Source organism: Somniosus microcephalus, chromosome 8 (genome assembly GCF_052327205.1).
Source record: "Somniosus microcephalus isolate GS21.2 chromosome 8, FLI_Smic_1.0, whole genome shotgun sequence".
Classification (NCBI taxonomy): Eukaryota; Metazoa; Chordata; class Chondrichthyes; order Squaliformes; family Somniosidae; genus Somniosus; species Somniosus microcephalus.
The window spans coordinates 197,843,574-197,868,210 of NC_140994.1; the positions used below are offsets into that span (position 1 = coordinate 197,843,574).

Consider the following 24,637-nt stretch of genomic DNA (forward strand, 5'->3'; position numbering starts at 1 on the left):
TTTATTATTTTTATTATTTCCTTTTCCCATCTCACTCTCCATGGCTCACTCACCTCCAATGTACTCCTCCATCCAAAGAGGAAGTGAACAGACTGGAACTGCTCCCATAGCAAAAGAAAAATGTGCATGCCCCAAAAGAACATGAAAAATGGAATGTCCATTTATAGACTGGGTAACCCATCTAGTGGCCTGTTTAAGAAGTGACAGATTTGTCACTGAATGGGTGGGTGGGATTAAGCAAGTTACTTGAATCCAAATCTGATTTGGATTCAGATTCTGAGCTCTGTTTTTCATAAACAAATTCAGAATATGTTAACAGTGCAATCAGTTTTTAAAGCAGTTTTAGCAATTTATTACAAAAGTATCAATGCATGTATACTGGACAAGCAAAGGTAGCATCCAAAGTCTAAATTCATTTGAGTTGTTCAAATATAGATACGTCTAATTAGTGCAAGTAATATGAATAATAATGAGCTTTGAGCTCATCCCTGCAAGCTGGTGCATCAGTTTGTGGTGGAATTTAAATCCATGTGATTTTAGGATTGTGTAGTAAATGCTTCATCTGGTAGCTCTACTGGAACGCATTTTTATATTTATTACAATAGAGAAGTAAAAAGTATAAATAGCTCAACTTTCTTAATGTGAAAAAATATAAATGGATAATTGTGGGTGAAATCATAATTTGCTATCTTCCAGATTGTTATCCCGTTCTTCAGTCTGCTGATCAAAGATATTTACTTCTTAAATGAGGGTTGTGCAAACCGTCTTCCTAATGGGCATGTCAATTTTGAGGTAAGTGTCACAGATATCACCAGATTTTTTGTAGTACTAATAAATGTCCAGTTTCTACTATAGGTGCTGGATATGCCTGGAATCTTTTGAAAGCTGACTCTCATTTGTTGCTTACATTTACAAAGATTAAAGACAATATACCAGAGTGGGGCAGATAATAAGACCCTGAAGTGCAGTTGTACATTGACGTGGGCATCTCACTTTAGCAGGTACTAGGCCTGAAGCTTTCTCAGTGCCCACTGTGTACAGCACCACATAATATAGTTCACAAGCCCTGTCAGCTAGGGTTGCCAACTCTGATTGATGTATTCCAGAAGGTTTTAAAACATGACCTCCCACTTCCAACTGTCTACTCTTAATTCAAAGTTACTTCATTAAAAAAATCTGATAATTCAAATCTTTTTAGCACCAAATTCCCAGCTGTGCTCTGTATGTAACTTATTTCAAATTATTGGATAATTAAATTTTTTAGTGCAAAAACAACTTTGAATTATCAGCAGTAGACTGTATTGCAGTGATGGCTGCCTGGGCCTGTAGTCACTTAAGTGGGATGGCTGAGTGTTGTGTTAGTGGGATTAACCAGAAAGTCAATCCCACTATCAATGTCAGGTCCTATCACCCTGCTGCTGAGCACACCAACAGCATGGACAAAGCTATGTGGGAGCAGGCTGTTGGACAGCAATAAAGTGTTGATGCCCTGCATCTGATCCTCTAACATGGTGAATCCATATGAGGCAGACAGCTGGAGATTTGAGCCCAAGATCTGTATATCCAGTCAAAGTGGTTAACAGCCTGCGCAATTGGGTGGCAGCCATCATACTGAGCCATCCTTTTTACAACAAAAGTCCCTTTTCTATCTATTTGCAGAATTCTGCACATAACCAGAGGCAGTGTCTGCAAATAGAATCACAGAATGTTACAGCACAGAAACAAGCTATTCGGCCCATCAAGTCTGTATCTGTGTTTTTCCCCATTTGAGCCACGAGTCTAGTCCCACTCTCCAACACCTAATAGTCTTTTAATTGCTGCTTGCATCCATCTAATTCCCTTTAAAACATAGATAGGCTAGCAGGATAGATGGATAGGTAGCAGATGCTTTTTGGAAAGGTGGTAAACAGGGTCAACACTACCTTCATAACCTGAGAACAGATGTAGAAGACCGGATACTTGAAGGAATTTAACATAGAAACAGTACAATATATCTCATGGATAGCTCAATGATTGCTTGCCACAAAGTATTGCCTGTTCTGTTGCAGTTTGTTTTTTGCATCTCATGCCTACTTATACTTGAGATGGGGACCTCTTCAAAATGAATCTTACAATTGAAAACCAGGAAAACTTCCATAACACCTCAAACTCACTGTGTATCATGCAGCAAGTTTGATACACAATCACTCACTGATACCCAGACTGGTGTACAAGTTGTGCACATGTCTGTCACTATATGTGTGCGCCTTCAACTTCTAAAGACTATCTTTCTGCTGGCACAAGAAGTTGGCACTTTGTAGGAACAATCACAACTTGGGGAAAGGACCCTCTCCTCAATTCTTCGATAATGTGCCCAAGGAGCTCTGGCAGTGTTTGTTGACCTAGGGTCTGTGCTGCCTGCCTCAGGTACAGGCAGACTTACTTGTAATTAATCCTCTTAAATTATCCTCCAGCTCCCGAAGGAGGAGAGGAATTCCAAAAGGAATGACAATTCTACCTGCAGGAGTTATAGCAAATCACAGTGATACTCCCCTAACTGATGGGTGATAAAAGGAGAAAAAGTTTGTTCTTTTTAAAGCTAAATTAAATTGAAATGCAAAAAAATACTCCTACAGAATGCAACAATAGAAAAAAAAAGTTTTTTTTTTAAAGTACCCACCAAACATTAAATAAAGCAGCTTTAGGAGCAGTAATTCACTTCTGATGGCTGTCACCTACTGAGGGGTGCTGTGCACCTGTTTATAGAGACACTCAACAATGACTGGGACAGTGGTGGAGCAAACCACCAAAGAATGCGAGGAAAGAGCGCCCCCTTCCCTTAAGTTAGAACATAACAACGGAGGAAATAGGAGCGGAGTAGGCCATTTGGCCCCTCAAGCCTGCTCACATGGCTGATCTTCTACCTCACCTCCACTTTCCCGCACTATCCCCATATCCCTCAATTCCCTTAATATCCAAAAATCTATCGATCTCTGTCTTTTGAATATACTCAACAACTGAGCCTCCACAGCCCTCTGGGGTAGAGAATTCCAAAGATTCACCACCTTCTCAGTGAAGAAACTTCTCCTCATCTCAGTCCTAAATAGCCGACCCCTTATTCTGAGGCTGTGACTCCTGGTTCTAGACTCCCCAGCCTGGGGAAACATCCTCCCTGCATCTACCCTGTCAAGCCCTGTAAGAATTTTGTATGTTTCAATGAGATCACCTCTCATTCTTCTAAACTGTGGAGAATATAGGCCTAGTCTACTCAACCTCTCCTCATAGGACAACGCCCACCCCCCCCCCCCCCCAATCCCAGAATCAGTCTGGTGAACCTTCATTGCACTCCCTCTTTGGCAAGTATATCCTACCTTAGGTATGGAGACCAAAACCAAAACAGTACACAATCTATTTTTTCCCCGATGTCACCTTCGTCACAGATGCCCTAATACCTTTGTCACTCTCTCTGTCCCTTCCTGACCTACTCTGTTTATTTTTACCCAAAACTCTGCTCTGCTCTAGAGCCTTGATATTTCTCTTGCTGTTTTTAAATTTACTCTTTCCTCAATCCTTCCACCCGCCCTTCATTAGTTTAAAGCCCTGTCTACTGCCCTAGGTATTCGATTCACCAGGACACTGGTTCAAGCCTGAACCAACAGAACAACTTCCGCTTTCCCTAGTACTGATGCCAGTGCCGCATGAAGCAAAACCCCTGCTTCCCACACCACTCTTTGAGCCACGCATTTAACCTTATAATCTGCTTATCCCTATGCCAATTGCTCAGGTAACAATCCAGAAGTTATTACCTTTGAGGTTCTGCATTTTAATTTGGACCCAAACTCCTCAAACTCTCTCAGCAGAACCTCATTCCTAGTTCTACTTATGTCATTGGTTCCTACGTGAACCACGACAACCGAATCCTCTCCCTCCCATTCCAAGTTCCTCTTTAACCCTGGCACCAGGCAGGCAACACAACCGTGGCTCCATCAGAGAAAACAAGTGGAAAGAAACAAGTACGTTTATCTCAACAGTGTAGTTTTGTAGATTTCATCATTCTTTGATTCTGCAGCAAAAAAATTTGGTAAACTTTGATTCAGCTACTAGAGTATAATTATTCAAAACAAATAAAATTTGTTGGTGTACTTTATTACCTGTAAATACAATCAATTTTCTAATGTTTGAGATCACCAGATAGAAACATTATTTTAAAATCTAATAGTGTTACTTCCAAATTATAGAAATTTAGGGAGGATTTTATGTTTTGCTGTGAAGTATAATGTGCTCTTTGTACCCTTATAGAAATTTTTAGAACTGGCCAAACAAGTAGGAGAATTTATGATGTGGAAGCAGGTGACATGTCCTTTTGAAGATGATCAAAATATCATCCATTATCTTCACACAGCCCCTGTCTTCTCTGAGGATGGTATGTTTTTGGTTCACTAATCATTCAGAAAGTCATTTTTTATGCTACATTATTAAAATTGCAAAACTGTGGTCGAGCACTCCCATACAGAGGGCCCAAGTTTATATCCCAATTTTGACTGATGTTTAGGCCTGGATTTTCCTCCACTAACTCATCCCAAAATGGACAGGATAGTGATGGATATAGGAGGGAAAATAGGGTCGTGAGGCCTAGCACAGCCGGCCCACCCCAACCTAAATTTTCCTTCCACGACCTCTGCAGAGATCTCAAGTTCCCTTCCCCATCTGCCACATGCAAATGCCGGCAGGAAGTTGGAACTTTGGTTGCTCTGGAGTTGAATAAGATTTCACTGTACTGTACTGGCCTACCATCCCACCGCTCCGCACGAGCATCATGCAAAGCTGGGGTAGTTAGTCCCTGGGGCAACAGCGGGTGTCCCCATTGTATCCTGATGGAGGAAGAGGGCTTTGTCGCAGCCCCGTCTCCCTCCATTTCGGCCCAAGCACATGGCTGCTGAAGGCCTTGGTCCCACTGCAGTACTACTGGGATTTTGCAGCCTTGCAGTGGTAGGTTTCTTCTTGGCAGCGGGAATCCTACCAGGAGCCTGCCTTGCATCCTTAATGATCCCTACCCAAAATAATGTGTTGGGATCAGTGCAGAGCCAGAGGTGTGGGCAGAAGTCAGCCTTTAAAGTTGCTACTAGGTGTGAACGAAATTTAGTCGGTACCAAATTATGTGCTGTGAACCTTAGCTCATTTTGCATAGGACCTTTACAATTGGCTGAGATGAGAAGTTCCATTAGTCTGGGTTAGATTTGAACCTATAGGTTAAAGGACAGCATAATCACCGCCACACTGAAAAAGCCTGTTTTAGTGTTAAGCGAGTTGAAATCTAAAGTTATTGTGATTTTTACACTTTGTAGCAAATATGTTTCTTTACTGTTCGAAAATTGGCTTCAATTTGCTGTATCCTGGTTAAAAATTATTTCTAAATACATTTTCTCATAACTATTCCTGCTTTTAGTTTCTAGTACCTGTACTCAAACTTTAACATGATTATCAATTTTATTTGTTCTAGTCCTAAAATCATATTTATCATTGTTCTCTAATTCTAAGTTTGATTTTACACTTGAAAAAAATAGCAAATGAAGCTGATCTGCATAGCTTTGATGAAATACATTAACAGAAACTGCATTCCATTCCTACTCTCAGGTTTGTATTTGGCATCGTATGAAAGTGAAAGTCCAGAAAATCAGCTTGAAAAAGATAGGTGGAAAACTTTAAGGTAAACTCCAATTCTAATATTTTTTTATTCTAAATGCTGTTAGGAATAGAAGCTATGATATATTTGCTATTGATGTCATGACACCATTTCCAACAGAATACAAAGAAAGTTTTACATGTATATCACAAGTTATCAAATATATCAGAAATGTTGCAAAGTGTTTCACATACTGTACAATGAATTATTTTAAAGAGCAGTGACTTATTATGTGGGTAACAGTAGAACATAATTGTATCAAAGTAAGGGACCTGTTCAATAGATGAGAACTTTGGTAACTCTTGAGTTGCATGGTAAGATTTCACTGTACTGAACTCCAACCTACCAAATCTCTGGATTTACCATAATCTGACTTGGTGGATTTATCCGTTAAGTTTAGATATAGTTTATTAGTACATTCAACTGTTTGTAATAGTAAGTATTCCAATATTATATTTCTTGGTAGCATGTTTTAATGCTTTAGGTAATTTAAAGGATGCAAAATATTTTCATAACTCTGACAATCTCTTATTCTACATTTTCTGACTTTTTTTTTGTTTCAGATCAACACTCCTGGGAAAGACATGAGTGTATCGAAGCAGTGGATATAAATCTACCAATAACATAGCTTGCACTATTGACTTCAGAAACCAGCAAAGACCTAGGTTTTCTTATGAACTTTGATGAGCAGGATTCATCAGTCAGAATTATACACGTACAGAGAGAAAAATGATTTCCCCCACTGCAACCCCTCTCTGAACAAAAGCATTCTTTAAGTTGTACAGATCCTATTTACAGAAAACTGGTTAATACTAAATTACAGAAAAGTACTGAAACAGAAATATTTCCGTTATTACATGGTCTGCGACTGATTTAGACAAACAACAGACTGCAAGACAGGCAGAAATATTTTCTCTCAATAAACTCTGAATAGATGTGTCAGTAAATACATCATTTTTTAATATTCTGGGCACTGGATTGCTCGTTTTAAACTCTACTTGAAATGGGTTTGAACATGTGAGCTGAACTCAAGAAGCAGAGGATTCACTGTGCAAAGGCAACTGCTCTTCATCTCAACTGGAACGGATCACTTCCATATGCAGGAAGCTTCTACTGGACTGATATTCAGTTGTGTACATTACTTGGTAATTCTATAGAGCACATATTTTATGTTGTAAGATTTTACTCAGTGGGCACCTGACCTGATCATATGAATGTATTTAAAATGTCTCATTAAAGTTTGAATTATTGTGACATTTTTAACTTGCTTGTTTAGCAAGACTAGATGATACAATTCATCACTAACATTGTTTAAACAATACAGAAATGCATAATGTAAATATAAATCTGATTTTCTTTTGTGCCCTTTCAGATGTGGAAAAGATTTTGGGTTGTAAAATGCCATTTGTCAGTATGCCTTGTTCACATTAAATCACAGATTAATACAACAGATTCAAACCTGATAAATTATAATAAAAAGTTATGGAGATTTAACAGACTGCAGTTACATTATCCGTATGGCCTACTCCTGCTCCTACTTCTTATGTTCTTATGTTAATTTATCGGGTTTAAATCTGGCAGAAACATGCCTTTCCCCGCAGAATGTGGTAATTTTGTTTATATAAATGTGATTTTCACATACTTCTACTAACCTTTATCATTTACTACAGCAAAGAAATCATGATTAATACTGTTGACTGCTATCTGAACAGTCATGTTGGTAAAGAATATTGAAGAAGAACTGAGTCTATATAACTGCGTATGATCATACCACTGTATTAATTAAAAGTCTGGAAATTAAAGCCATTCAAAATACACACAATAGTGACATACATATATAATAGCATTTGATTGTCAAAGCTACTTAAATAGCAAGCTATTTCTGTAGCACATGATATTGTATATGGAGTCACATATTAGCCACACTAGTATTATATGACTGGTGTCACATACATATACTGATCTTCTCTGCCCTGCATCCATTTGTAAGCACTTGTTCCACAAACAATTTTTTTGTAAATTGTATGTCAATTACTTTATCCATTTAATAATTAAACAAGGATTACCAAGATCACTCATAACTCTACACAGCTGATATCTATCTGTTCCTGAGTGGTGATGAATTTGGCAAAACTGCTGGCTGTAATTGGACACACTGCAGGTGTTATGAGGCTTAAAATATGTAGTACTCCATACTGTGCTGGAACATACTTGTCATTCTGACAGTTCATTGCCACTTTTCACACTTGAAAGTCTGTTTTGTTGTCAAATGCTTCCTGTAAATAGCCTAAAATAGCATGACTTCTTCTACAGTTTTGTAGCTGTATGCTTAATTTGGTTTAAAAAAATATGAAGTTGCAGCTGTGGTATTTGAAAATTGATTTTTTTATACTGTATGATATTAATGGAAATATTGTTGATAATATTCTGGCTAATTTATCTGTGCATAGAATTTATATATTATGTGTAATTTATACTGTGTTCTAACAGTTTGGCTGAATGGTTGTCAATTTCTAATTTTTGTACCCATAGTTGTGAATGTTTTAAACTCTTCTAATAAATGAAGCAACCCATTATAACTATGAAACATTTTGTTGCATTCTCTCCATTTTTCATTTGATTCTCGTTTCCAAACATCTAAAAATTATATTTAATAAAGCTGTTTGGTAAGATTAACTGCAGACGGCTATCCTAGGTGGATAACTCATTTTCAGAAATGTTTCTGCACTTAGCTAGCTGTGTAAGTGAGAAGTACAAATCTTGGCCCTGAAATTCCGAGTCTTGAAATCTGCTACCAGAATTGCGAGGGGGCGGAACTTAAGTGCACCCAGTGAAAATGAAGCTAATCATGTCAAAAATTCCGGGATCAGCTAATTTGAATAAAGCTAGCATGACACATTCAGGAGTCCTGCCAACCATAGGGCAGAAGTGCCCATGGAGGCCCTGAAAACACGGATGGGAGAGGGTGGAGGAAAGTCAAGTGTGAAGTAATTTAAAAACAGTCTGCACTTAAAAGTGTGCATCCTCATTCCTGAACTGGAGATGGCAGCAGCAAGTGGGAGGAAGAGAAGGAGTAGCTAATTTTGATAGACAGTCAGATGGAGTGTCTCTTAATAAGATAAGGCTGTGGAGCAAAAGAGACTGAAAACTGTGCTGCAGGAGCAATCTGGAAGGAAGTAGCAGTAGCTATTCATGGAACATGACTGACCACCAGGATACCCTTGCAATGCAGAAAGAGGTTCAATGATCTGACAATGGGCAGCCAAGGTAGGTGCTCTGGCCCCAACACCAATCAGTACCATGGAATAACAGAGGCAAATGTGCATTGCATGCCATAAGTGTTCAAGTACTATCCTCTGGGTTATACCAGTGAGAAAGAAATGCACAAGTACTTTGTCACCTGAATCCCTCCAAATCACCCTCCCTCACATGTACATGTCTTTTCATCGATCACCTATCTTTTTAATTTTCTCCTACAGTAGGCATTCTTCCATTTCAAGAGATGAAAGATTACATCAATGGAAGAAGAAGGGTAGTAGTATGTAACACAGCACTGAAACTGTACCCTCATGCAGGTTGTTCACAGTGCCTGCGAAAAAAGGGTTCCAGGTGGAGGACCAGCTGTCATCCATGTGCTAACATCCCATGAGGAAGAGGCTATGGAGATCCTGGGCACCAATTTATCACTGGAAGTGGGAGATGATGAAGTTGCAGTAGGTCTCTTTTGAGCAGATAGATGTGTTGTATTGAAAGCAACTTTATATGTAGCATGTATCTTGCTATCAGTATGTTTACAAACCCAAGAAAGAGGGATGGAGAGAATGGAGGCAATAACTTTAATGTGATTCTTTTCATTTGCACAGAAAGAACACAAGCTGAAGCAATGCAAGAATGCTCAGAGGTATAGCTAGCTGGAGCTTCAGCAGCAGAGAGCAACTCAAGATATAATCCCACTCTGTCATGCCCCCCTGGCGCCAGCACTCACCAACCCAGAGACACACTCAGGGGAAATAGATAGTTTAGATGAAGAGTAGTGACTGGGTGATTCACAGAGCACAAGGATGCCAAAGGACGTTGGAGTAGAAGAGGATCCTGAAGGGAGGCCCCACTGACCTTGTTTGCATATGGCAGAGTGAAAGCCAGTGGTGTAGCAGCCGTGAGTTTCCTAGGTTTGCACTGTTAATGCACTCGAGGTAAGTTAGAATGAGATATATGAGACAGAGCAGCTGCCAGAATCAACTGATCAAGGTGGAAGTATGAAGTTTGACAGCCTTAAAAGTCTGGAGGGTTTAAACACTGATTTCTACAGCTTGGAAATACTTTTTGAAGCATTTTTTTGGATTTATGACTACAAATATCTATACATACTTCTGACAGGGCTAGCCCAACGGCATACTTCCAGATTTATGTAATATCAGCCAGGGTGCAGCGTGGGCATACATTCATAGTCATAGAGTTATAGGGCTGGATTTTGTCATTGGGGCGGGCTGGAGTCGTGTCATCCGCTTTTCGTGTTATCTACCCGATTCCAAATCGATGTGGGAGATTGATGCGATTTTCACATAATTGGGCAATTGAGTTCCAGCGTGTGGGAACCCATGGCCCAATTCGTTTTTTCAGTCTGAAACTCGCCTTCAATGACGTCCTCATTGCTGCTGCATTTAAGGTCTGCAAGAAGCCTTGCTTCTTCGGCAGACTGCCAACCTTTTGGCCTTTGCAGTGAGAGGGACCTGGAGGCAGAATGAGCAGCGGGAGACCTAAGTCTGCTCCCAGATTTGATGACGTCGCCCTACAAGCTTTGGTGGACGGAGCAAGAGCTAGTAAGGAGGTGCTCTTCCCTTCTTCAGGGAGGAAGAAGCCTCCCCAGCAAACGAAGGCTGTGTGGGTCCAGGTGGCCCAGGAGGTGAACTCGTTGTCCCTCATCCGCAGAACCTGGCTTCAGTGCAGGAAGAGATTTCATGACCTTCTGCGCACTGGAAAAGTGACTATGACGTTGCCATCACCCTCAATCTGATCAACATTGCCTCTCCTCACCAGCACTCAGCTTTAGCAACCTCTTCCTCCACATCCCACTTGACACTGACATCCCTGCACCCTTTCCCATTCCCTCTCTATGGTCCCATTCACCTAACTATTCGACTATGCAGCCCTCACACTCCCTATCACTGTGATGCTATGAAAACAACTGACAACACACAGGGAGGGCCCTTGGTCTTGCCAACTCACTCCATCTTTGTCTCCTTCTAAGCATCTATGCTATGGATTCTCTACACTCACTCCTTTATTCTCACTCAAACTCATTGCAGGAAAAGAGAGCTCACAATAAGAGGGAAAGAGCGAGGGCAGGGGGGCCACCCTCAGTAGCCCAGCTCACCCCTTGGGAGGAGGTGGTCCTGGAGATAGTGGGACTCGAGGACGATGCGCAAGTGGGGGACGGACAGACGGGTGCATCAGAGAAAGCTGGTGACAGAATAGATTTTCATCTCTCTCATTGACATTGCATGAGTTGCTGATAATGATTCTGAAGCTCTAACAGATGGACTAATGATTATCTGCAAGATGCAATGTACATGTAACCTTGGCCTCACATCTCTGACTCTTTCCTTTACTCCCCCCCAGGACCATCGCAAGCACCCGTCCCCACTATCCAGGAGGAACAGCCTGAGTCTCCAGACTCCTCAGAGGAAGCTGCAACCTCTGAGGGCACAGCATCAGCAAAATTCAGCCAACCCAGCACCAGCGCAGATACTCACACCTCGGTGGGTCAATCGTGAGATATAGTGTTGTCACCTGGTGTATCACAGCTCACAAGTGAGCAGCAGCAGATTGTGGAGACAGGGACAGCAGTGGAGAGTCCTAGTCGGAGGGCGCAGTGCTCTCCCAGCTCGGCTCAGCTGCATGTTGACCCTCTGCCTCTGGGTCCATCCAGAAGAACAGCGGCGCTGGAACTCCAGGAACAGGTGCAGGAGTCTCCAGCAGGTTTTATCTCCAGGGTCGCTGCGAGTGTGGAGCGAATGGAGGAGTCCATTGCGAAAATGAGCAGAGCCTTTGTGGAGTCATTAGCGCATGAACACAGCACCACGGAAAGGATGGCAACCTCCATGGAGCAGTAAGTCGACGGAGTGAGGAAAACATGGTGAGTGTTCAGAATAGACTGACATCTCTGGAGGAGTGATGGTCAGCTATTGAACAGAGAAACCAGACCTTCATGGCAGTCCCTCTGAGAAAGACTGCCAGTGCAGATATGGGTCCCCATGGCCCCCCTGATGTGCAGCAAGGTGCTCTCAAGTCACTTGCAAGCGCTGAGGGGGACCTGACCCATGAGAGGGAAGTTGGTGGCAGACATCAAGGAAGTGGGGGCTCCTCTCCAAGCACTCACACTTCCATGCCACTGCAGAGCCCTCGGTCAGAGCCCCACCAGAGTCCCCACCCAACTGAGATCGGCGTCTCAACCCCTGCACAGCCGCAGGAGCAGCAGACTGTTGGCGAGCCCTCACAGGTTCACAACCCCAGAGGACGCCCGCCAAAGGTGTCAAGACAGGAGTAGCAAGAAAGTGAGCAAGGGGCCTCCACATCTGCTGAAGCCACAGGGGAAGCACCACGTAGGAGCACGCATAAGAGAAAGATACTGCACAAATAGTCACAAGGGTAGTCACAAGGGTGAAATGTTATGTTTATTTTTTAAATGCCATCAGTTGGTTATTGTAAATTAAAATTCTGATGGCAACTGTTGCAGTTGTGGCGTGTGTCATTTCGTAAATGGGACTTCCACATTGAGGGCTTAGGATTACTTTCAATTGTCAGTATGGTGGTCAGAGTGCTAGGAATCCTCTGGTTCTTGGCCACTATCGATGCTCTGGTAAGAAGCTGCGAGGCAAAAGTGCTCGATTGGCTAGGCTAAGCAAATCTGGCCAAGATGAGTGCATTCCTTGCATCCCGGGCAGCAATGTGGTCGCGCGCTGGCGCCTTCTGGCCTGTGCAGCTTCAGGTGGGTGAGCATCAGCTTGGTGCTCCTGTTGTTGCTGCTGCTGTTGGTGGTGCTGTTGTTCATGGTTCTGCTGCTGCCACGGCTGGTCTTCGTCCGAATCTGACATCCAGGAGGAAAGGAAATAAATGGTTCCCATGCTTCTGGTATATGCCTCAATTGAGGAAGCGCTCAGTCAAGGTGGGGAGAGGGGTTTCCCAGGAGGTCACACTGGAGATGGGTGTCAGGCTCCAAACTTCCACAGCTATGGTTATGCCTGCTAAAAGATCCCCCAGACCCGAGACAACAAAGTCCTGCCACCTGCAAATGATGACTGATCAAATCTCCTTAATGGTGGAGCTGCAGCTGATAGTCAGCAATCCAATTGTGCTCCTGCCAGGTTTTACCGTCGTGTTTCAGAGGAGACGTGAATCACGTGGAAAACGTGTTAAAATCGGAAAGGCCTCTCAAAATGGGATTATAGAGGCAATTTAGTGGTTGTTAAGGGCCTTAAGGGTCTATCCCGCCTCTTGGAGGCGGGACGGAGACCGGATCAGAAACCACAAATTTGGGAAAATTGCTTAGAGACGGGATGGAGGCGGGGTCGGGCCCGCCCACCACTTTTTGCAATTTTAACACCCCACATGCCTCCATTCCTGCCTCCTCCGGCCTGGCAAAATCCAGCTCATAGAGTTATACAGCACAGAAAGAGGCCCTTCGGCCCATCATGTCTGCACCAGCCATCAATCCCTGTCTATTCTAATCCCATTTTCCAGCACTTGGTCCGTAGCCTTGTATGCTATGGCGTTTCAAGTGCTCATTTAAATGCTTCTTGAATGTTGTGAGGGTTCCTGCCTCTACCACCGTTTCAGGCAGTGAGTTCCAGATTCCAACCACCCTCTGGTTGAAAAAGTTGTTCCTCAAATCCCTTCTAAACCTCCTGCCCCTTACCTTGAATCTATGCCCCCTGGTTATTGACCCCTCTACGAAGGGGAAAAGTTCCTTTCTATCTACCCTATCTATGCCCCTTATAATTTTGTACACCTCAATCAGGTCCCCCCTCAGCCTTCTCTGCTCTAAGGAAAACAACCCCAGCCTGTCATAGCTGAAGCGCTCCAGCCCAGGTAACATCCTGGTGAATCTCCTCTGCATCCTCTCCAAAGCAATCACATCCTTCCTATAGTGTGGCGACCAGAACTGCACACAGTATTCCAGCTGTGGCCTAACTAGCGTTTTGTACAGCTCCATCATAACCTCCCTGCTCTTATATTCTATGCCTCAGCTAATGAAGGCAAGTATCCCATATGCCTTTTTAACCACCTTATCTACCAGTCCTGCTGCCTTCAGGGATCTATGTACATGCACACCAAGGTCCCTCTGATCCTCTGACCTTCCTAGGGTCCTACAATTCATTATGTATTCCCTTGCCTTGTTAGTCCTCCCAAAATGCATCACCTCACGTTTTTCAGGGTTAAATTCCATTTGCCACTGTTCTGCCCATCTGACCAACCCGTCTATATCGTCCTGTAGCCTGAGGCTTCCCTCCTCGATATTTACCACGTTACCAATTTTCGTGTCATCTGCGAACTTACTGATCATACCTCCTACATTCATATCTAAATCATTAATGTACAGTACAAACAGCAAGGGACCCAGCACTGATCCCTGCGGTACACCACTGGACACAGGCTTCCAGTCACAAAAACAACCTTCAACCATCACCCTCTGCCTCCTGCCACTAAGCCAATTTTGGATCCAAATTGCCCTGGATCCCATGGGCTCTTACCTTCTTGACCAGTCTCCCATGCAGGACTTTGTCAAAAGCCTTACTGAAGTCCATATACAGTAGACTACATCAACTGCACTACCCTCATCCACACACCTAGTCACTCCCTCGAAAAATTCAATCAAATTGGTTAGACATGATCTCCCCCTGACAAAGCCATGCTGACTATCCTTGATTGATCCTTGCCTCTCCAAATGGAGACTAATTCTGTCCCTCAGAAATGTTTCCAATAATTTCCCTACCACTGATGTTAGGCTCACTGGCCTGTAATTCCCTGGTTTATCCCTACTACCCTTCTTGAATAATGGTACTACGTTAGCTGTCCTCCAGTCCTCTGGCACCTCCCCTGTGGCCAGAGAGGTTCTGAAAATGTGTGTCAGAGCCCCTGCAATCTCCTCCCTTGCCTCACACAGCAGCCTGGGATACATCTCGTCTGGGCCTGGGAATTTATTCACTTTTAAGCCCGCTAAAACCGCTAGTACCTCCTCCCTCTCAATACTAATTTGTTCAAGTATATCACAATCCCCCTGCCTGATTTCTATGCCTACATCGTTCTTCTCCATAGTGAACACAGATGCAAAATATTCATTTAAAACCTCACCTACATCTTCCGGCTCTACACACAGATTGCTACTTTGATCCCTAATGGGCCCTACTCTTTCCCTGGTTATCCTCTTGCCCTTAATATACTTATAAAACACCTTGGGATTTTCCTTTATTTTGCCTGCCAGTGTTTTTTCATGCCCCTCTTCGCTCTCCTAATTTCTTTTTTAAGTACCCCCCTGCACTTTCTATATTCCTCTAGGGCTTCCACTGTTTTTAGTCCTTTGTATCTGCCAAAAGTCTCCCTTTTTTTCCTAATCCATTCTTGTATATCTCTTGAAATCCAGGGTTCCCTGGACTTGTTGGTCCCATCCTTGACCTTTACGGGAACATGTTGGCGCTGTACTCTCTCTATTTCCTTTCTGAATGACTCCCACTGCTCTGATGTGGATTTTCCTACAAGTAGCTGATCCCAGTCCACTTTGGCCAGATCCTGTCTTATCATATTAAAATCGGCCTTCCTCCAATTTAGAACCTTTATTTCCGGTCCCTCTTTGTCGTTTCCATGACTACCTTAAATCTCGCCAAATTATGGTCACTGTCACCAAAATGCTCTCCTACTGACACTTCTACCACTTGCCCGGCTACATTCCCTAGGATTAGGTCCAGTACCTCCCCCTCTCTTGTAGGACTTTCTACATGCTGGCTCAAAAAGCTCTCCTGGATGCACTTGAAGAATTCCGCACCCTCTAAGCCTTTCACACTCTGACTATCCCAGTTAATATTGGGGAAGTTGAAATCCCCTACTATTATTACTCTATTATTTCTACACTTCTCTGAGATTTGCCTACATATCTGTTCCTCTATCTCCCCCTGACTGATTGGGGGCCTATAGTACACTCCCAGCAAAGTGCTTGCCCCCTTTTTGTTTTTAGGTTCTACCCATATGGCCTCATTAGAGGAACCTGCTAAGATATCATCCCTTCTCCTCCTTACTACAGTAATTGACTCCTTGATTAATATTGCGACACCTCCTCCTCTTTTACACCCCCCTCTGTCTCGCCTGAAGATTCTATACCCCAGAATATTGAGCTGCCAGTCCTGCCCCTCCCTCAACCATGTCTCTGTGATAGCAACAATATCATACTCCCATGTGTTCATCAACACCTTCAATTCATCTGCCTTACTCGCAAGACTCCTTGCATTAAAATAAATGCCATCCAGCCTTGCCATACTCCCTTGTGCCGTTACATATTTGCTCTGCCTTCCAGGCTGACTTGTTTTTTCCTCTCTATTTGGCTGTGCATCACCTCCTACTATAGCTCCACTCCGTATCCCATCCCCCTGCCAAGTTAGTTTAAACCCCCCCAACAGCACTAGCAAACCTCCCCGCAAGGATGTTGGTCCCGTTCCGGTTCAGGTGCAACCCGTCCGACTTGTACAGGTCCCACCTTCCCCAGAAACAGACCCAGTGATCCAGGAAACTAAAGCCCTCCCTCCTGCACCAACTCTTTAGCCACGCATTCATCTGCTCTATCCTCCTATTTCTATACTCACTAGCACGTGGCACCAGGAGTAATCCAGAGATTACAACCTTTGAGGTCCTGCTTTTTAATCTGCTACCTAGCTCCCTAAATTCTTGTTGCAGGACCTCATCCCTCTTTCTACCCATGTCATTGGTACCAATGTGAACCACGACCTCTGACTGTTCACCCTCCCCCTTCAGAATGCCCTGCAGCCATTCAGTGACATCCTTGACCCTGGCACCTGGGAGGCAACATACCATCCTGGAGTCACATCTGCGGCTGCAGAAACGCCTGTCTGCACCCCTCACTACTGAGTCTCCTACCACTATTGCCCTTCCACTCTTACTCCTCCCCCCTTGTGCAGCTGAGCCACCCACAGTGCCATGAACTTGGCTCTGGCTGCACTCCCCTGAGGAACCGTCACTTTCACCGTTTTCCAACACAGAAAAACCATTGTTGAGTGAGATGCAACTGGTGCCCTTTACAGGAGAGTGGTCAATTCATCACCTTTGGCATTACAGCAAAGTAGCGATGAGAAAGGGCCATACAATTGTATGAGGTTGGTAACTTCCCTGAAGTCTGGAGTGCAAGCAACGACGCTCACGTTGCTTTGATGACACCCACAGAACACCCACTCAACTACATCAACAGGAAGGGCTTCCACTCCCTCAATATCTAGAATGTGTGTGACAACGATCAGAGGATTCTGCATGTCAAGATCTGATATGCAGGTTGTCATGATGCCATCATCCTTTGTAATTCGGCCCTCCCTACATTCCTAATGGTACAATCGCTGATCTCTGGTCTGTGCTGATTCCCTGATGGTTCAAGCCTGAACCTGTCCTCACTCACTAACTGTGTCAAAATGTCTCTATCTAATTAATGACCCGCCTGTGAAATGTAATTAGTCAGAGTTATAAATGTAAAGCTGGATTATTGCTTTGGTGTTTAGCTTGATTGGTCTTGTGGAGAAATCTCACAGAACTTTATTTTCGATGCCTCATTGGTTATTTCCCTCAGGAGATTAAATGGGTTGGGTAGAATCCGTGAGAGAGCAAATTGTACAAGTCTCTGTGGTTGCAACAGGTTTGAGAAGCTGAATATCCTTTTCTCAATACACACTTTACATTGTTTTAACTCTATATGGTTCTTTGCTAAGGCCACATTTAGAATATTCACAATTTTTTCGCCATCCAATCTTCAAAAGGACAATAATGTTGGGAAAGGGCTCAGAAAAGAATGATTTGGAAGTTCAATGGTCTAGACGAATAAATAGAAATCAGTGTGCAAGCAAAGTTCTCCAACTGAATCTGATAAATGGTTTGATTAAAAGCAGATAGTGAATGCAGAGGTTTCCTATGTGGATACCACTAAATAAAGTCTCCACTAGATGGCATGTGCACAACTGCTGCAGTTGTACACTTTCTTGTATGGTATTTACTCGTGTTCACCTTTACATAGATATATACAATGGCCGGAATTTTCTGGGGTACGTGTGGGCGTGATTGGAGGCGGGTCGGGTGGAAAATTGAAATAAGTTGCAGCGGGTCAGGAACCCGCTGTCAATCCCGCCCCACGCACCTTTCTCTTGAGCGCGTCTGCTGGTGTGGCAGCAACCCGACCGGCAGAGGCGGGCGACCTAATTCAAATCATTAACAGGTAGTTGTCAGATCCTTAAGAGTGTTTTGCAGCCTACCTTTCGAATTTCCCTGGCTGCCCACAGGATTCACGCAGCTCGGGAACCACGTCTGTCAGCCTGAGGTGGGAGTTGAGTGGCCATTGCACCAGCTGATTAGATGACAGCCTGAAATGTACTATAAAACCTCCCAACTCACAGCAGGTCACTTTCCTCAGGCAGAAGCTGTTGCTGACTGCATTCCCAGCACACATTTAACTTTCTACAGGCTGCAAATGCTTCCAGCAAAGTCGTCATCCAGTCTCACCTCATTGTTACAACCTATCAGTGATAGCTTGCTCCTCTGATCTCTACTTGACCTGCTATCTATTCCATCAGCATGGGTGCCGTTTTATACTGTCTCACCTTGGTCCTCAGATCAGACCACGATGAGCCCCAACACCAGCAGCACCAGGAACACCAGCAGCACCAACAACACCACCAACCTTCTCCTCAACCACCTGACGCTGCACAGGACAAAGGGCGTCAGTGCAGGGCTGCACTGCGCCAGAGGTGAAACCCCCAACACAGTGTATACAGGCAGAGGATGAGCTTCCTCAACATGACTGAGCAACAGTGCCAAAGGAGGCTCAGGCTATCGCGCCAGGTCATCGCAGATATTTGCACACTGCGAGAGCAAGACCTGCAGCCCAGAGGAGCAGATGGACACGCCTTACCAGTGGCTGTCAAAGTTACCAGCGTCCTCAACTTCTTCACCTCAGGCTCCTTCCAGGGATCTGCAGCAGACATTTGCAGCATCTCGCAGTCGGCCACCCACAGATGCATCACACAGGTCACCGATGCCCTGTTCGACAAGTCAGCCAATTATATCAACATTGCCACTGATGAAGCCAGTGTTACTGAGCGGGCGCTGGCCTTTGCCACTCTGGCTGGCTTCCCACGGGTGCAGGGCGTCATCGACTGCACACATGTGGCCATCAGGGCACCCCATCATAACCCAGGAGTCTTTGTCAACGGCAAGGGCTTCCACTCCCTCAATGTGCAGTACGTCTGCAACCATAGGAAGATCATCAGGCATGTGTGCGCCAAATTCCCTGGCAGCTGCCATGACTCTTTCATCCTGCGCCAGTCCACCCTTCCTCAGCTCTTCACTCCTCCAAACAGACCTTCCGGCTGACTGCTTGGAGACAAGGGCTATCCACTGAAGACATGGCTCATGACACCCATGAGGAGGCCAAGTACTGTGGCCGAGGAGAGATATAATGAAAGCCACATTTCCACCAGATGTGTCATAGAGCAGACAATAGGCATGCTCAAAATGCGCTTCAGATGCCTTGACAGATCTGGAGGAGCCCTTCAGTACGCACCAGCCAGGGTCTCCGGAATCGTCGTGGTCTGCTGCGCCAAGCAGCGAGGATTAGCACTGCATGAGGAGCAAGGCACTGAGCGCACGGCCTCTTCAGAGGAGGAGGAGCATCAGCTAGAAGACAAGGAGGAGCAGGAGCTGGAGGAACCTGTGGGCCAGATCCTGCAAGCACCCGAGCACATTACTGCCCGGGAGGCCAGGGATAGCCTCATCATGGCCAGATTTACTTAACTTTACGTCACGCAGTACACCCATATGGCTGCGCGAGGTTGGCACCATACCACAGCAATACCATAAAGCATCCCTACAAGCCATTCCTTTCACACTGCCCACCATTGCTGGAAGTACCGTTATGTCTCACCATTCACTGCAACGCACTAAGCCACTTCCAAAGGTTCACACAAATTTGTCCAAGACGGGAAAGTGGTGAAAATAAAGATTTTTATGGTTGACAATACATTAACGGAAACTTGACATTAACATTGACTAAAACACTCACGCAGCTACCCTTGTGAAATCTACTTGTGTGTCATCTTTCTCTTCCGCATGCTTCTACGAGGTGCTACCCCTGTGGCTTCAGCAAAGATAGAGGCAGCCTGCCCACTTCCATGCTGCGACTGTTTAGACACCCTTGGTGGACGTCCTCTGGGTTTTTAAGCCTGTGATGGCCCCGCCAAATTCTGCTCCTCCTGCGACTGTGCAGGGGCAGACTTGTCCATTGTGATCCAAGGAGCCATCTGGGGCTCTGACTGAGGGAGTGGCAATGGGGGAGAAGTGTAAACGCTTTGAGAGGAGCCCACACTTCCTTCTCCCCATCACCTTCATCCCTCTCATGTGCCACCTGCACTTCCCTGTTAGGAAGGAGCTGGAGAGCACCTTGCTGCACAGCAGTGGGGCCATGAAGACCCACGTCTACGCTGACATCCCTCCTAGACTGGAGGTCTACGAGCCTCTGCCATCTATGCTCCAGATAGCCATCTATTCTCCATAGAGACCATGTGCTCTTTTGAGTGGTGCATTAGCTGATCCATGCAGGTGGCCATCCTATCCATGGAAAAGCCTACAGTCACCATTGCCTGTGACACGGTGGTGCTCAATTTGGAGATGGACTCCTCCATTCTCTGAACATTTGCAGACATCGCAGTTGCAAAACCTGTCAGCACCCCCTGTACTTCTTCCTGCCCCGCCAGGATTGCCCTCTTTCTGGATGGCCCCAAGGCTCAGCGTCTGCATGCAGCTGAGCAGAACTGGGAGCGTCCTGCGCCCTCCGGTGAGGAGTCTCCTGCACCCTCCGGTGAGGAGTCTCCACTGCTGTCTCTGTCTCCACCATCTGCCCTTGCTCACTTGTGACTTGTGACGAACCCGGTGAGAACACTACTCTGTCTCGCGTGGGACCCACCGAGGTGTGCGTCTCTGCGCTGATGCTGGGTGCGCTCATGTCTGGAGGCTCCTCTGAGGAGTCGTCTTCCTCTTCCTCCTGGACAGTGGGGGGGCGGGGGCTCTTGATGGACCTGTGGGAGAGTAAAGAGATGAGTTAGATATGCCATATGAAGAATGGGTACAGATACCATAATGCACATGACCATTCAGTGGCTGCTGACATCAGTCCCCATATGAGTGACTGATGTATGCCATGTAGCTGTATATATGTAATTCTGTCACCAGGTTGCTGAGATGTCCCCCTCTCTCCGTCTCACACCTCCAGCTGCTCGGCCACTCCCGATACTTCCAACGTAGCCTCCTCTGCTGTTGTGATGGCGGCAAATGATGGAGGCCCACCTCTAATTCTGGCCCTCTCCCTCTTATTGTGCGCTCTCTTCTCCTGCAAGAAGGGAAAGAGAAGGTTGAGTGAGAGCGATGGAATGAGTATAAGGAATGGCTGGGTTACATCTTTAGAGGGAGACTATGATGGATTGGGCAATGCCAAGTGGCTTCCTTGTGCGTTGTTAGTTGGCATGATTGCATTAGGATGAGGGTGAGTGTGAGGGGTGGCTAGTCAGATGGGAATGTGATAATTTAGATAGAGAGGGATGGGTGGAGGTGCAAGGTATGTTGGTGTGAGTAAGAATGTGCAGGAGTAGGGTTGGGAAGGCAGAGTGAACAGGATGTGATGAGAGGCACAGCAGGATGAAGTTGAGTGTGGCTTTGAACTCACCTTTCCTGATCTAATGAGATAATTCAAATGTTTCCGGCACTACACCCAGGTCCTCCTGAACACATCCCTGCTGTTGACCTCCTCTGCAATTTGGAGCCAGGCTCTTTTTGTCTCCTGGGGAGGTCTCTTCCGCCCATTGGAAGGGAAGAGGACCTCCCTGCGTGCTCTGACTCCCTCCACGAGCATATAGAAGGAGTCATCGGAGAACCTGGGTGCAGCCCTCCGCCTCTGTGCAGCCATCTCTCCAACTGTTTGGAGTAATCAAAACATCCATTCCTAGATGAACCTTCAAATGCAATGTGGCCATGGCTCCTTTAAATATCCTGGCTGAAAACGCATCATCGATGACATCATCAGACCCGCACCATTTAATAGGACCGGAAAGAAAAGTCCATTTCTGCAGTGGGTGGATGCAACAACGGGGTCATGATCCACCACGCCGACCGCCTGCACCCGACCCGCCCAGGTGCAGAAAACTCCGGCCAATAAGTCTGTTGGCATTGTTGTTGATATTCATATAACACTACAGGGTCAGGGTGGCCATGTGTGTCAGGGCGCGGAGGGGGCGGGGCGGGGCGGTGGGTGGTGGTAGGGTGAGGAAAGGGTAGCCAGGAAGAACAGAGGATATGATACCACCACCTACCCCAGCTACCACAAGAATAATGCTTTTTAAGTTAAATCTCCAGATGAAAGATATGAAGTTCACTGTGTTGGTAAAATGAGGCATTTTAAAACTCTTGGCATTATTGAGATTTATTGTTTATTGTATGAAATTTTAAAATAACTCAGTACATAGTAATTTATTACAATAGCTGATACTCCTTACACTGTCAATATCACAAGGAAGGCCTCTACTGATTTATAGGCTAGATTATACTACGTAATTTGTGTCAATGTGAAGTGATTTTGACTTCACGTCAAAACAACATCTAATGTAACTTGGGTGTGAAATCACCAAAATCACATTTAGGAAAGTGGTGTGGGACAATCTTCAGATGATCATTTCGTACTGCTTTGATTTCATGACAGTGGGAAACAAAGTTTTTAAAATTCCTGGGTGTTCCACTGGAAGGTGTGAAACGCGAAACTTTCACCCGGAATTTCTGCAGAGGTTCTTCCGATTTCCCACCATAACTTCAGCGGAAACCCCAGGGAACTGGCACAAGTGGCAAAAGTTACAGAGGGAATTCAGGAGAACCTGCATGGAAACTGCTGGCATCTGTCCCAATTTGCAGTAGGTTTGGCTTCCTTTTTGTTGTGTGTTTTTTTCTTTGCTGGTCAAGGTTTCAGTTGACTCCATGAACATTAATTACCACAGGGATTCTCCCGCTGTCATTTCAGTGGAAGAGACAGAGAATTCCCAGAAAAATGATGTGGACAAGCGGGAGGACCCCTCTGGAAAATATTCCCTTTGTTATTTTGTGATCTTTTCAATATCTTTATTTCTATCATGAAGTTGATTTATTTACTGCCTTGCAGTAAATTAATCTTCTATTTCCTTTCAATACAATTTTGGATATTCTCCTTCTGTTCTGTTGTCTTGCACTTTTATTATTTTCCTGCACTTTAGATATGATCAGCATCATCTGTTTTAATAATTTTACTCAGTATTTTCAGAAATCCTTCATTTTTATTTACTAAGCTTTCTATTATTTTCTCCTATTATTCTTTGTGGCTTAGCTCATTCTTTGCCCTTAACCTTTCAGTTCAATTATTGCTAATTTTTTTCCCAAAAGTTTAGCCAGAAACTGACTCTTAATTCTTTCAGCTTTGTATTGAAAAATGTGGTAAATTGATTCATTTAATGCCTTTAACATAGAAAAACATTCCAAGGTGCTTCAAAGAGATGTAAGGACAAAATGGATGCCAAGTCAAAGGAGATATTAAGAGGGGTGAGATGTGGGTTTTAAGGAAGGTCTTAAAGGAGGATAAGGAAGTTGAGAGAATTGAGGGGTTTCTGAAATTAATTCTAGAGTGTGGGGTCTGGGCAGCTGAAGGCACAGCCATTAATGGTGGGTCAAAGTGGGGGATGCACAAGAGGCCAAAATCAAAGGACTGGAGAGTTTGGGGTGGTTCTGGCATTGGAGGAGGTTACAGAAACAGAGAAAGGTGAGGCCATTGACATATTTAAACACAAGGATGAGAATTTTAAGTTTGAGGTGTTGGGGACCAGGAGCCAATGTAGTTCAGTAAGGACAGGAGCGATGGGCGAGCAGGACATGCTGCAGGATAGGATATGGACAGCAGCGTTTTGGATGAACTGAGGTTTATAGCCATTGGAGGATGGAAGCCGCCTGGAGAGCATTGGGATATGCCAGTCTGGAGGTGACAAAAGCATGGATCTGGGTTTCAGTAGTAGAGGGACAGAGGTAAAGGCCAAGGCAGGCAATGTTACAAAAGTGAAAGAAGGCTGTCTTTATAATGGAAATCATATGGGGTCAAATGCTCAGCTCGGGGTCAATAGTCTAATTCAACCTGAGACAGTGGCCAGGGAGGGGAATAGAGTCAGTGGCAAGGGTATGTAGTTTGTAGTGGGGGCTGAAAACAATGGCTTTGGTCTTCCCAATGTTTAGCTGAAGGAAACTGTAGCTCATCCAAGACTGGATGATGGACTGGCACTGACAGCACAGAGGCAGTGGAGGGGTCGAGAGAGATGATGAAGAGATAGAGCCGGGTTTCATTAGCATACATGTGGAAGCTGATACCATGGCTGGGAATTTCCTCTGAACTGCCCTGCTCCACTACCACGTAAATAGGGTTTCCACTGCACTTCCAACAAAGTTATGGCAGTGGAACGGGAGCAGCTTTGAGAACATTCTTGGTGCATGTCTGTGGATGATGTCATCAAGGGGCAGGCAGCATTTAGGTGAGGAAGAGGAGGGGGCCAAGGATAAATTGTTGGGAACTGCTGAGGTGATGGTGCAGGGATGGGAAGAGAAGATAGTTAGAGGTGCTCTGGCTACATTTGGATAGGTAAGAGTGGAACCAAGAGAGGGCAG

The 24,637-nt window shown here is 44.8% G+C and overlaps 1 protein-coding gene and 1 long non-coding RNA gene across 3 annotated transcripts in view; one reads left to right on the plus strand and one right to left on the minus strand.

Annotated features, from left to right (window-relative positions):
* Positions 1-8,251, plus strand: part of LOC147114022 (ras-GEF domain-containing family member 1C-like) — a 67,647-nt gene extending 59,396 nt beyond the window's left edge. For both annotated transcript variants that reach the window (XM_085995545.1, XM_085995546.1), the window contains 4 exons: positions 697-792; positions 4,279-4,402; positions 5,614-5,686; positions 6,226-8,251. In XM_085995545.1, coding sequence (XP_085851671.1) covers positions 697-792; positions 4,279-4,402; positions 5,614-5,686; positions 6,226-6,250 — 318 coding nt within the window. In that variant the 3' untranslated portion in view covers positions 6,251-8,251. The remainder of the gene's footprint in view (positions 1-696; positions 793-4,278; positions 4,403-5,613; positions 5,687-6,225) is intronic.
* Positions 1-24,637, minus strand: part of LOC147114023 (uncharacterized) — a 93,531-nt gene that overhangs the window by 57,831 nt on the left and 11,063 nt on the right. The gene's annotated exons all lie outside the window — the stretch shown is intronic.